The sequence below is a fragment of the Bactrocera neohumeralis genome, chromosome 5 (assembly GCF_024586455.1).
Source record: "Bactrocera neohumeralis isolate Rockhampton chromosome 5, APGP_CSIRO_Bneo_wtdbg2-racon-allhic-juicebox.fasta_v2, whole genome shotgun sequence".
Classification (NCBI taxonomy): Eukaryota; Metazoa; Arthropoda; class Insecta; order Diptera; family Tephritidae; genus Bactrocera; species Bactrocera neohumeralis.
This window is the reverse complement of record NC_065922.1, coordinates 34,980,843-34,994,466: the sequence shown is the minus strand read 5'-3', so window position 1 is coordinate 34,994,466 and position 13,624 is coordinate 34,980,843. Positions and strand designations below refer to the sequence as shown.

Here is a 13,624-nt window from a genome sequence, read left to right as displayed (position 1 = left end):
TTTTGTTTAATTATTTTTATTTTATAAAAAAGAACAATTTCAGAGAGGCTGATTTCATGAAAATGAAAAATATTTGAGGCATATTAAATTTGCTTCCGTGTTTCGAAATCGAAATTACGTATTTTAAAAAATGCTTTCGTTTTTCATTGTCTTATAATAATTTATGTTTATATAACTGAATTCGATTACGTGCGTTTAACATGCGTCAATTGAATTTTCCAATGAATTGAGTGAACATTTACGCATAAGATACTAATTTTCAATTCGGAATTAATAAAAAAAAGTGCCGAATAAAATATGCTCACCTCAGTTATTGAAAACAAAATGCATTAGAAACAATTTCAACACAACCCAGGTAACGCTTGACGTAGGTTAGTTCAGGGGTGTGGTGATTTCGAATTCCTACACTACCGGCAAACAATTGTTCGTACGTGCTAATCTATATACATATGTATGTATGTACCATGAAGCACTTTCAATATGATAGATTTCCATGAAAACGTAGCTACATATGTATGTATAGCTCCAACAATGCTTATATAGAAGCAATCATAAAAATTTTTCAAAATACGCAAGCATAAAAAATTGCTTGTTACTTTCAACAAAAATTGCATAGTTTTATACTTGTATGTAAAATGCGTCTGCATAGACTTATTAGCAATGAATAATGACTTGCACATATGAGTATTATACTCAATTCATAATATTTTTTAGTGACGAAAGTTTAATTATCCAGGAGATAATTTTGAAATTTAAAGAAAATTTTTTTTCAAAGATTTTTTAATAAAACTCTTATATCTTAAGCTACCCGAACTTCACATTGTATTTTGAAATGACTAAGTAAATTTTTAAAAATTTGAAATCTATCTCGATTATGTTTAAATTTGATTATATTCTGAATATATATTAATTTTTCTTTCTAAATTTTATGAAAGTGAAAATACTATTTTGGTTTACACTGGCCAAGTTATGCTGTCCTTTTGCATTGGGTTGCACTTGAAAGTGTTCTCAGTTAAAACAAGCAGTATGTAATTATAACTTTTACTTGATGGCTTCAGTAATCTATATTTACGTTGTAGAAATGGGTTAGGCTATACAAATAGCATTAGAAAGTTGAGATTTAGTACTAAAAATGTTGCTCAGCCAGTTTTGTGAATGTGAATAACGTTTATGATCTATATATTAGCTTTTTTCGATTCGCCACTGGAGTGGAACTAGTGAAACGAACACACTGTATCAACTGCTCAAACAAACATACGGTACTTTTGACTTGATTTTATGTTAATGAAGAATTTTTTTTCACGTGGTCAAAAATTTTGCTGTAATCAGTTATTTTTATATAAATTGCTATAATTAATTGCAAGTCTTTAAGTCTAGAAAATGCAAAGGAAAAAAGACATTTGAATTTTCACTTGTTATTTAAATCATTCACAATAGCAAAACTGTTCTAAAGTTTGAAAATAAAATTTGGTAGCACTGAAGATAGCGGCTATACGAATTCAACTCGATTGTTTTGTTGTTGCTTTTACATGTAATTTTTTTCACTTGCGAAGCGAGCAGAGAAAGGGCGAATCAGCTACTGTAACAATCAATTGTGCGAAATTTGGTTTTCCTCGGTTACCATACCGGAATTTTGATGTCAAAAGCGTACTATACTCTGGTAGAGCAATTGCCGAAAACATCGATAAAATGTTGGAAAGCGATTGCACAGGAGCTAAAAAGTGCACAAAAATTCGTTTGGAATCATTTAAATAAAGCTGGGTACAAAGCTAGATACAAACAGAACCTCGATGTGTGGGTGTCATATGCATAAACGGAAAAAACCTCTTGAAAAGCTATCCACTTCGGAAGCGGATTGTCACTAGTAATCAAAATTTGGATACTTACGGCAACGTCAACCTAAAAAAGGAAGGTTTTGCTTTGTTTAGTGGGACTTGCAAAAGACATATTTACGATGAGCTGCACCCCTATGATATAACTTTTAATTCGAACCTGTACGGTCAACAATTAGACCATCTAAGGGAACAAATAGCTCAGAAGCGACATGCTTTGGCCAATAGGATAGGAAGTGTATTCCATTTGAACAATGCCAAGCGATACACAACAATAATAACTCGCCAAAAGCTCAAAGAGCTTGGGTGGCAGATTCTAGTGCACTCACCTTATAACCCAGACCGGGCAGCAAGACTGCTTATTCCAGTCTATGACGAATGATTTAACTGGTGAAATATTCGTCGTAAAAGAAACTTATGAAAATCAACTCACTTCGAAATGTGAGGAAGAATTGCAAATATTTTTCTTTACCTTGCTTGAGAACTTTATTCTTTCTTTCTAGTTTGGCATTGCCAACGTTTTTCGGTAATCCAGTTCTTATATTCCATTTTTATGTATGAGTAAATGATTATGTATCTTGGCCAGGTGTATTTTGGCAACGGCAGCATTATTCAAAGCGAGAAATATTACGGTACTCTATTAAGAAATAGATTACATGATAAAAGTAATTAAAATGAATTGAAATAAATAAGAATTGAAAATATTATTTAATGATTTACAGATAAATTCGATTTATTTAAATTAATTTTGTTTTTACTTTACAATCACTTTTGGCATTTATGTGTGTACATATTTGCATTGTTATTAATATTATTTTATAGCATTTAATATACATGTTTTTTTCTTACACTGTTTTGTTCTCAAAGATTTTTTTCTTATACATATACATATGTATATATATATTTTTTTTGTTTCAGTTTCAGTGATACAATTTTCTTTGAAACACAATAAACAATTAAATAAATAAATTAACCAATTAATAATGCCATAAATTTTTATAATATTGGATAGTCGAAAAAGTCTTTTCGTATTGCTAATCATGGTATGACTTAATGTGATTGGTAGCACTGGAGATATACTATACATACGATTGCAGTGACATCAATACGAAAAGACTTTTTCGACTACCATTCACATAACTTAAATAATTTCATACTTATAGTAAAGCCTTAGAAGGCCTATTATTTGTTATGGCTTTAGTTTTAATTCTAGTAATTTCGGATTTTATGTTTTTTAACAGCACATATTTTTCCTTTTAATTTAACTTACATTATTTTTAATACTTAATAATTTATTTTTAGTATTTAATAATTTATTTTTAGTTTACTACGTCCATTTTTGTAATTTTTTTAGTTTTTTTGTTTTTATATTATACTTTAAGTACATGCATAGCCACATTTTTATTGAACATATTTTGTTGTCATTTTTGCTTGAATTTTAAACTAAGTTTTTGTTTTTCGGTAGTTTTTTTATTTATATGTATATTTGTGCATTCTCAATTGAATTGTGATGCCACTTTGTAATTTTATTCTTAACATTTTGCTCAGCTCACTGGGTAAGTTTAGTTTTCATAACAACTACATACATACATGTGATTTGTACAAGTGGAAATAATTAGTACATATAAATGCAACGTAATTTAATAAATATATAAATATGAGCAGTAAAATTGAGCACAACTAATCTTTCATAAATATCAAATGTAAGTGATGAGTGTAAGCGAAAATGATTTTATTTAAACCATTAAGTTTCATCATTGGCAGCTGATAACAATTTTGTTTATATTTTTCAAAACGCAGCATTAATAAAACATTAAAAGACATACGCGTGATATGGCTTTATTGCATAAGATTGGCATTCTGAATTTTAAGTTGTGGTACAGGTCGCATGTTCGCTTTTAAAGTTTGTTAACAGAAGCCGTTTGAGATTTTTGCAAATGATTTTCTAATTTGACGATTTTGAATTTCCATATGATGTAATATAATTTCAACCTATACAAACATAACTTTTACCTAACCCATGCAATTGCTGCATACGATAGCAGCTTGTGATGTCATTTCATATGTACATTTTCAGGTTTTGTAAACACACTTGTTCCTACATCCTTCAGCTGCTAATTAATTATATGATAACAACATGTGATGTGATGTCAAATCAAATGCATATCTCATGTTTGGTAAACACATATATGATAGAAGCTTGCGATGTGACATCATATTGATTCACATTTTCATGTTTTGTAAACACACGTGTTACTACAGCTTTCAGCTGCTATTTAATTATATGATAACAACATGTGATATCATGTCATATCATATGCATATTTTTATATTTTGTAAACAAAAGTGTTACTCAACCTTCAACTTTCAGATGCCATTATATGATAACAGCATGTGATGTGATGTCACATCACAGCATATGCATATTTGTATGCTTTGTTTACGTGCTACTACATGATTTAGTTGCTATTGGCATATGATCACATTATATTATGTTGTATTATGTGTATCATGGAGTATTGCGTTGTGCGATGTGATATCATAGCAACGTATGATACGCGTTGGGATCACTTCTATTAACACCTTATCTTACCCTATACAAACTGATTTCTGCTCTACAAACCAGTGGATATTGAAAGCAGCATGTAATATGTAGATGGTATAAGATTTGGCATACTATTGATGTGATCACATCATTATATAGCATAACGATTGCTGTCTTTGCTGGCATTTTTCTCTTTCTTTTTTTGTTTTCATGATTTTTGTTACCACTTGCTGCTAACAATTAACTTCTATGAGTTTTTATCCGAAAAAAGAGTAAATAAATAAATAACAGTTTTATATATATTTAGTGTTTCTTTAATGTTTTGGTGTAATAAATAAATTTGTTATGTTTATGTGTATAATTGCATATAAAATATGTTATAAATAAATAAATAATTAATAAATAAATAAATAGTTTAGTTAAAACTTGTCATTCTTTTAATTAAGCCTATGATATAAATATAATTATATTATGCGCTGGTGTTGCTAAATTAATAAGCTTCATTGTTAACGTTTCTACATAATTTACAATTTCTTACACTATATATGTATATTTAAGTATTTTTTGTAATTTTTGGTAACTTTTTAAATTGTGTGCTGTTTTTAAGTATGCTTTTACTTTCAAACATACTTTGGTTAATTTACAATTTTGCATACGTCACGAAATATTTAAGAGTATTTAAAAATGGAAAATGAAAAACAAAATGTTTTTATGTTTTTTTTTGTTGTTTTTAAAACAAATTTCTTTGACAGCGACTTAATGTTGTATATATACATATATTTAATTATTTTTCAGTATTTTTTTTATATGCTTCGTATAATGATTCTTTGGAATAAAAATTGTTTTCAAAATTCAATACAATATATAAAACGAAAATTTTGTGCGCACTCGCACCGTCAAGTTGCTATAACAAACTGTCTTTAATTAAATTATTAAAAATTAATTATAGGAATTGGAAAATTATCATAAGCTAGAAAAGCAAAAGCCTTTTTTGTTCATTTATAGTAATAAAATATAAGTCATAATTGGGTTATACATATATATATAGGAGAAGTCTTTCGCTAAAAATCGTACACACTGAAATTCTTTTGTAAATCTGTATGAAAAACATTATTCCGCCTCATTGCTTACTGGTTTATGTATTCCTTTACATATTGTTAATGAATCGGTGTGACGGCCTCTTAGGCATATACATACATACATATGTACATAAGTACATAATTTGTTTGTTTTGTTTTTGTTTTTTTTTTTTTTTGTTGCATTTCTATACATTACTTGCAAATCATTTCATTGAGTGTGGTTATTACAAATTGGAAGAAGCTTATGATTTCCACAACTATCAACCATTCTCTCACCTGGGCGTTTCTGTTGTAATTGGGTATGATGGTATCGTTAATAAGGTGATCAAAATTTATTGTAGTGCAGTTTTTTGTACTATTGTATGCACCGTGTGCAGCATTTATATTAATCGCGAGCTCATTGGATGTGCTGTTCAAAAAGTCGATTATAACATGATATTCTTTATTATATGTATCTTGCCATTCCTTCTTGTTTTTCTCGTTTACAGTTTCTTTGAGTACGCTTTGCAAGATTTTGAATGTTCTACATATGTCAGCAATTTCGCGCTATACGCAAAAAGAGCATTAGCAAGAGAAAGAAGGAAAAATTATTAGTTTTCATTGATTTTACATTATTTTAAACTGTTTTTAAACAATTTACAATTTATAGTTTTTTTCTTTTGCATAAAACTACTAACATTAGATATACTAAAGTTCATATTTAATGCTTACCAATTTTTCATCCATTGTTTTTTGTGGTAAACTCATATTGTTACATGTTTGTTCATCCAATCCAATTTTACGGGTGACCGATGTATTATATCGATGATCTAAGCTTAGACTATGTCTGCTCCAGTTTTTGAAGGTATTCTCTTTAGTTTGAGCAAAACGAACTTTAGTCTGGAACATAAGGAGAAGTTTACTAAATTAAAGCAAAGTATATTTCTTTTACAAAAACTAAACTAAAAAAAAATAATTACTAAAATAATTTTTTTTTAATTTCATTGCGAAAAGTAGTGCAAGAAACTCAAAGCCAGACGCTTTGAGTATAAAAGTATTGGAAAATTATTTATATTTTTTTCTTAAAAATGAAGAACGCGGCAAAAAATCATTTTTTTTAGTTTTAAATTGAAATTTAATTTTATGTAGTATTATTGAATTTCTTAATTTTCAGTTTCTTAAACTGTAATTACTATCTATTGCTGTTACTTACAAATCCATCAATATCCCCCATAAGCGTGCTGTGCGAGTTAAGCGCTTGATTTCGTATACTTTCTAGAGCTGCTTTCATACGTTCTTCTGGGCACTGGCTGGGCGAACGCACATTCAAGTGATGACGACGTTGCGGTTGTAGACTATGTAGTATAGGCGATAAATCATCACGTTCGTTCTGCATTAATTGTTTGTGATGTTGCAGGCGATTCTCTAATGAGTGTAGAATTATTCGTTTTCTTCCGTGTAATGTTCGACCTGAAGTAGTGGAAATTTGCGCCAATATGACAATGCAAACGATTGGCAGGAGTACATAGGATTCTGCATGTAGAAAAAAATAAAGAGAAATACATGAGAAATGGTGACTTTGAGACAGGTTTGAGTAATACATACATACATACTAATGGAAATGACAAGAAATTATGTTTTAAACTCAAATATGTTTGTATATAAAATGCTTAATTTACACAAATCATTTCCTTTACCAATGCACATTAGCTTTGAGCGTTAAAATGTACATATATGCCATACATTTTATCGCAAGCACATATCAAAGCACGCACTAGCACATGCACATGATAGGTTGAACAGCTAGCGCACATACACATGCTGAGTTGAACACACCTGAGCGAGCGAATTGCTTCGGCCAATTGCTGCATACACCAATGAACGCTGCGAAATTATCGCACACTATAAAAACTCGCTGCCAGCAAATGCGCTAAAAACCAATGCGAAATTCGCAATGGCAGCGTTGTGCTGCCAAGTAGCGGTGAAGAAATTTCTGCTGTCTTTTTATATACTTATGCGTCAAAGCAATGTACATACTTATGTATCTTACATTATATACATATTATATATATGTATATAGCTGTGCAATTAGCGCAACTAAAGCGTACACACAGTAATTTGTAGAATTTATTAAAGAGCACAAGTTGCTGCAACAAAGTATGCGTGTAGAGGAGCGTGTTGGCATGCGGCATACGCGTTGCTCGATCGATCTGCAGTTTACCGCTTCGGTGGCGGATATGTAGATGTAGATATGTGCGCAATTGTGCTTGTCAGGTGGTCTAAGTGTAATCTAGTCAGACTTAGAGACTTAAACTGTCTAGGCTTTTGTCAAGATCAAGGCAAAGGCCGCCAATAATAGAAATTTACTGCCGCCTGCTGCCGGTTGTTGCTGTCATTTGTTTTTTTTTCACAATTTGTTGCGTTTTTTGTAGCTTTGAAAGGCATTTAGTCAAGCGCATAGCACAGATGAGTCGCCTGCAATTTTCATTTGCTTGCCTGTTTGTGTGTGTCCACATGTGTGGCAGACATAGCTGAGTATTAGAAATTTGCTAATTATCATTTGTAATTAAAAGCAACGATTTTAATGTGAAGTGATCTTGTTGATTGTTGTTTTAAAAGGTGTATACTTGTATGTAATACATAGACAATGTTATATTTGCTGCAAGAGCCACATATTGACTAATAAAATAGCAATGTGTTGTTATATTTTTGTTGCCTTTGGTTATTAATTATTTATGTGTTATGCATAAATATGTGAAGTTACAATTATTTTAAAAAATTATTTTAAAAATTTTTTTGTAGTGGGAGTAAAAGTAGTACGCTGAAGAGGGTATATAAAGTTTGCAAAAAAGTTCGTAACACTCAGAAGGAAATGTTGGAGGCTCTGTAACCTACATACATACATACATATGTACCTATGTATTTATAAATAATCAGCGTGAAGCCATGTCAGTTAGAACGCGTACTAGTTCATTAGTTTTTCGTTCAGATCGGACCACTATAGCATATATGTAGCTGCTATATAAAGTGAACGATCAAAATTAAACTCTTGTGTGGAAAACTTTTTTATTTGAAGAGTTATCCTCACGAAATTTTGCACGGATTGTCGCCAAAAGCAACAGTATAACTTTCGAATAAATCGTTCAGATCGGACCACTATAGCATATATGTAGCTGCTATATAAAGTGAACGATCAAAATTAAACTCTTGTGTGGAAAACTTTTTTATTTGAAGAGTTATCCTCACGAAATTTTGCACGGATTGTCGCCAAAAGCAACGGTATAATCTCCGAATCGGACCACTATAATTGTCATACTTTGTAAGAACTAACAATACACTGTTATATTTCTATTCATTTTATAAATGAAAATATGTGCGGTATTTATAGATTTTATTGTTTTTTTTTTGTTGTAATTGTTTTGTTTTTTAAAGCAAGCATTTATTTTTGCATATGACTAACAATACATAGCATGCATCTGTAAACACAAAACGAACTGACGTCGGCGCGTGTGCCTGGTTGTAATGGTACAGGCTAGCACCGCTGTGTATTTGCCACAATTATTTTGTAAATATTTTAATGAAGCTATTGTTTACTATAAAAATTTGAACTTATTTAATTTGTTGTTCATTTATTTGTTTTTTATTTTAATTTGTTTTTTGATTTTTTATTACTAATGCTCGCTACAATTGAATATTGCAGCCGCTATTTTAGTTTTATTTTTATATTTACATTTAGTTTTAGAAACGACTATATTAAGCTCAGTTAGCATTTAAATAAACACAAACCTTTATTTTTTATTTGATTGATAATAATTATTTGCTCACATTTACAAAAAAATACTGCATTGCCATTTCTTTAATATTAATGCCTGTCATTGATTCATTCATTAATATATTTCATTCAATAACACACTGGCTTGAATTGTTATCTACGTACACATACACACACACTCGGGCGCGCGCAACACGCATCGCTTACATAGTGCTTCGCTAGTAGGCGGATGCGCGTTGACCTGTAAAGGAAAATCACTGAAGAGTATCCTGTTTGTTCGCTACTTAAAACAATTGAGCTAAATAACAGCTTCGCATTTTCCACGTGTGTATGTATGTGTGTTTGTGTATGTGACTCCTGTTTGCTTTTTAATTATAGCAATCACTGCAATTATATTTATTTCATTACATTATTATTAATTAAGCAAATATACTATACAAATGTATATATGTAGCATATCAAAGCTAAATGCACTCCATCTTACATGGGAATGTGTGTGTGTTTGCCTTCGCGTACATTTGTATGCTCATTTAGTCTAGTTGAGCAGTGGATATGCAAGGCGTGTTGCCATTGGCTACCGCTTAGTTCAGCAGATGTTAAAAAAAGCTTATCAATATAGAATATATTGCTTGTATATACATACATGTGTATATGAGGAATATAAAAATACATTTCTATCGAAGTATTTCAAGGAGAAAATATTAAGACAAATGTTAAGCATTCGAATTGTTTGTTGCGCTGCTTTCGCAGTTAGATTGATCGGAGGCGTATGTCATAATTTATAGAAGGCGTTCAGGGTCGCAATATATAGAAGGATTATTGCTTTATACGAAGTCAGATAGCAGAATCGATACTATTTTAAATAACATATTTCTTTAAAATTTCAAATAAAAAAATACAAAAAAACTTATTTTCTTGCAGAAATCAAAAATTTCAAAAAAAAAATACAAAAAAATGTTTTCTTGCAAAAATCAAAAAATAAAATTTGTAATTTATTCAGACAGTTTAAATTTTCATATAAAAAAGACATAGAGAAATTTATATACATATGAGATAAACAATAGGAAAAAAATTATTTTGTCAAAAAATTATAATTTAGTATATATTCAGAAAATTTTAAATAAAAAAATATAGATATAGAAAAATTATATTTGAACTAAAAATTACAAAAAAAAATATTTTTTTGCTAAAGTCAAATAATTCTAATTTTTATGCTTAACATGAGTTATAATATTTTGGCATAGAAATTTTAAGCTAAACTTGTTTTGACAACCACAAACAGTACATGTAACACTATGTAAATGTATGTAAATTTGAATTTATTAAAAAAATAAATATTATATTATTTTTATTAAAAAGGACCTAATAAATAGCATTTCCTTACTATTTATTATTATAAAATGTATTAGTTTTTGAAAATTAAAATGATAAGCATATTATTATAACTTCTTTATGAAAAAGTGAAAAAAAATTAATTAAATTATTAAAATTAAAATGAGCAACATTGCAATAATTTTTGTTGGAAAATTAAATTCAAAAATTAATTAATAAAAAACACTGAAAAACTTTACAATATAATTAAACTTATTTTGAAAAAATAAAAACAATTATTATTAAATTTTCAAAGAATTACAATACAATATAGCGCTCATTTTGGGAAAGTAAAAACAAAAATTAAAAATCAAAAAAAAAATCATTAAAATTACAATGACAACATAAAAATAGCATTATAATTTTTTTTAAGTGAAAAGTTTTGAAACCAAAAATGATCAATGATCAAATTTTTCTATATTAAAAAGCAAAGAAATGCAAAATTTTTACTCGTTATATATTTTTTTTAATAAAAATTAAAAATTGTTTCGCGTTTTTCGTGAAATTTCATACATTTTGTTCCAATTTTAAATGCCTATTACAAAGCTTTGGCACTAAGGCGGTAATGCAATATGTTTGCTCAATGTTATTGCCAGCCTTTGCTATAATAAAAAATTAAAGCAACTATTTTCTGATAAACGCCTGAAGAAATCTTTACGCAAGCAATAAAAATATACAAAAAAAAATTATAAAAATAGTAAAGATAAATAATAATAATAAAAACCAACAAAAATAAAATAAAAAATAAAAATAATAATCAATGATTAATACGAAATTGTGGCAAGGGAAGCCCAAAAGACTGTACTCGTATAAATCACTTTCGCAATATGGAACACTATTACTAACAACTTGATAGCTCACACCACCTCTACCATGCTATTAAGTATTATTACTTATTATTTGCTTTATTATTTATTTATTTTTGGTTCTTTTTTGTACTTTTCGATTGTTTTTGTTCTGTACTCTTGCTTTTTTGTTCTATTCACTTGTTTTTTTTCTTTGGTTTGTTTGGTTGACTTACTCATCATCGGCATCCTTCTGTGTGCGCGCGTTTGGCAATTTAATGTGGCGCTTTGCATTTTCGCTGTTAAAGCGGTTTTCGTCGCTAACTTTTGGCATGTAGCGGTATTTCCAGTGGCGAAATCTATTGCACTGGTCAAGCGCGTGAGACCGCTGTTCACAACAAATGCGGCACTTGTCGATGACACTTTGACACTATGCTGTTGTGGTTGTTGCTGTTGCAAATGTTTCGTATCAATTGTGCGTACTGTGCGCGATTCGCAACAATCCAGTGCACTATTAATTTTGTTGTTGTTACTGTTCACGTATGTTAGCGACATTTTGGTTAGTTTTGTTTGTTGATTTTGTTTAACTTTGTTAATAAAAATTATCACAGAATAATGCACACGAAATGGAAATGGCGTTGTTTCGTACACAATTTTCGCAATTTGGCGTTTAGAAAGTCAGACTTGCAAATTTTTAGGTTTAAATATTTTTCTTAAGTTTTTATGCTTTCGCAAAGTTCAATATTTAAACATAAATTTATATGTAGTTATTTATATGTATTTCAGTCGTAAATAAAACAATACTGTTTAAAAATATCCTGCTTTGCAACAAGTGTTGTTTGGCAGCGAATATTTAAAGGCTTTTTGCGTATTTAATTAAATTAATTTTTTAAGTATTTTTTATGTGTTTTATATGTGCTCTATATTGGCAATTTGAAATTATTTACGAATTTCTTGAACTATTGCACGCACGATCTCCTTTTAATTTCACTTGTTCGCTATTGAATGCTGATTGTAAGTTAAATCTTTAATCACAAGCTTTTAAAGCGAGCGCAAACCCCACTGTTTCAACGGCATACGCTCATGCAAACGCTCGTATTGAGTACAAGAACATTGCGCTCATGCACACACACACATGTAACCACACATACTAACGAGCGGAGAAAAGCAACAGATACGTCGTCTTAACAGTTAGGATCTGAGCGAAGTTCACCTAGGCAGCCATAGCGGCACTTCACGAGCGTGTATATGTGTGGCATGCGTCACAACGTCGGCTTGCAAAGTAACAGCAGCAAGAACGCGTCGTCGCGCGCTGGCGACTACGAAAACGAAGTTGACGAAAGCGACTGCCTCAACGCCATCGGTATTGAATTACTCAATTAATCGTTCAAGCGGCGATCTTGGCCAAGAGCGTGCGCATCGCTTAGAAAGAGCGCAATGCCGCGCTCAACAACTAATTAGTGAATATTGGCCAAAACAGTGGAGTGGCGATATTAGAAGATTTAAAACAAAATGTCAATAAGGAGGCAGCAGTTGAGCACTTGCGAAGAGTAGTAGTGTTGAAGTTGTAAGTGACGGGGGTTGTTGTTTATACTAGGCAGAAGTAAACAACAAAAATATGTATATAAAAATTGTATAGCACGCTTCTAACGATAGCCACGGTTGCGGCGCCGCTTAGCGTCGACGACGCAGTCGCAAACGCAGCAGCCGTAACGCAGCGGTTAACGCGACTGCAAGCAGCGCTGCTGTTGCGGTATTTGGCGAGCGCGCGCTTAACACGAAATCACTCTTTTAATACATACAAAACGCAGCATTAATGTTCGCTTATCCAAAACAGACTTAAACAGTTAAACGAGTATAATCGGCGCGATTATAAATGTATGCGCGCTACTCTATACTCCGCACATACATATACACGTGCACATACCAAACGCGCGCCCACTGAGCATTGTATTGTATTGGCGCGCGCCAAGCAAGCAGCCCCCCACAAACAACGCATACATATGCAGGCGGGGCCGGGCGTTTTGAGTGTGAGTTGAAACTATAAGTGAGCGCTTTTGTTTCAATCATACGGTCGGCGCGCGCTCAGCGTTTGTGCGCCGCCTGAAAAAAACCGAATATCACGATGAATGGCTCGTGCAAATACTGCATTTACAACGCGTGCCAAACATGCGCCGCAGCGGCAACTGCAACGGCAATTAGTGAGCTGCTAGTCGCGCTTGTCGGCGCAAATTGTGTTGTGAAATTTGTCTGTGTGTTGG

The 13,624-nt window shown here is 31.1% G+C and overlaps 2 protein-coding genes across 2 annotated transcripts in view; one reads left to right on the top strand and one right to left on the bottom strand.

Annotated features, from left to right (window-relative positions):
- Positions 1 to 13,624, top strand: part of LOC126759849 (uncharacterized) — a 690,051-nt gene that overhangs the window by 229,340 nt on the left and 447,087 nt on the right. The gene's annotated exons all lie outside the window — the stretch shown is intronic.
- On the bottom strand, positions 5,133 to 12,072 carry LOC126759847 (uncharacterized). Its single transcript, XM_050475008.1, has 4 exons — positions 11,600 to 12,072; positions 6,649 to 6,968; positions 6,168 to 6,335; positions 5,133 to 6,002 (listed from the first exon to the last, which is right to left on the bottom strand). Exons 1-4 carry the CDS (start codon positions 11,916 to 11,918, stop codon positions 5,649 to 5,651), a joined length of 1,161 nt encoding a protein of 386 aa, XP_050330965.1. The 5' UTR covers positions 11,919 to 12,072; the 3' UTR covers positions 5,133 to 5,648.

Coding starts and splice junctions, on each gene's coding strand:
- LOC126759847 (XM_050475008.1), bottom strand. CDS start 11,918: ATGTCGCTAACATACGTGAACAGTAACAACAACAAAATTAATAGTGCA. Junction 6,969..11,599: donor CAGAAGGATGCCGATGATGA/GTAAGTCAACCA, acceptor TTCTACATGCAG/AATCCTATGTACTCCTGCCA. Junction 6,003..6,167: donor AAACAATGGATGAAAAATTG/GTAAGCATTAAA, acceptor TTTTGCGTATAG/CGCGAAATTGCTGACATATG.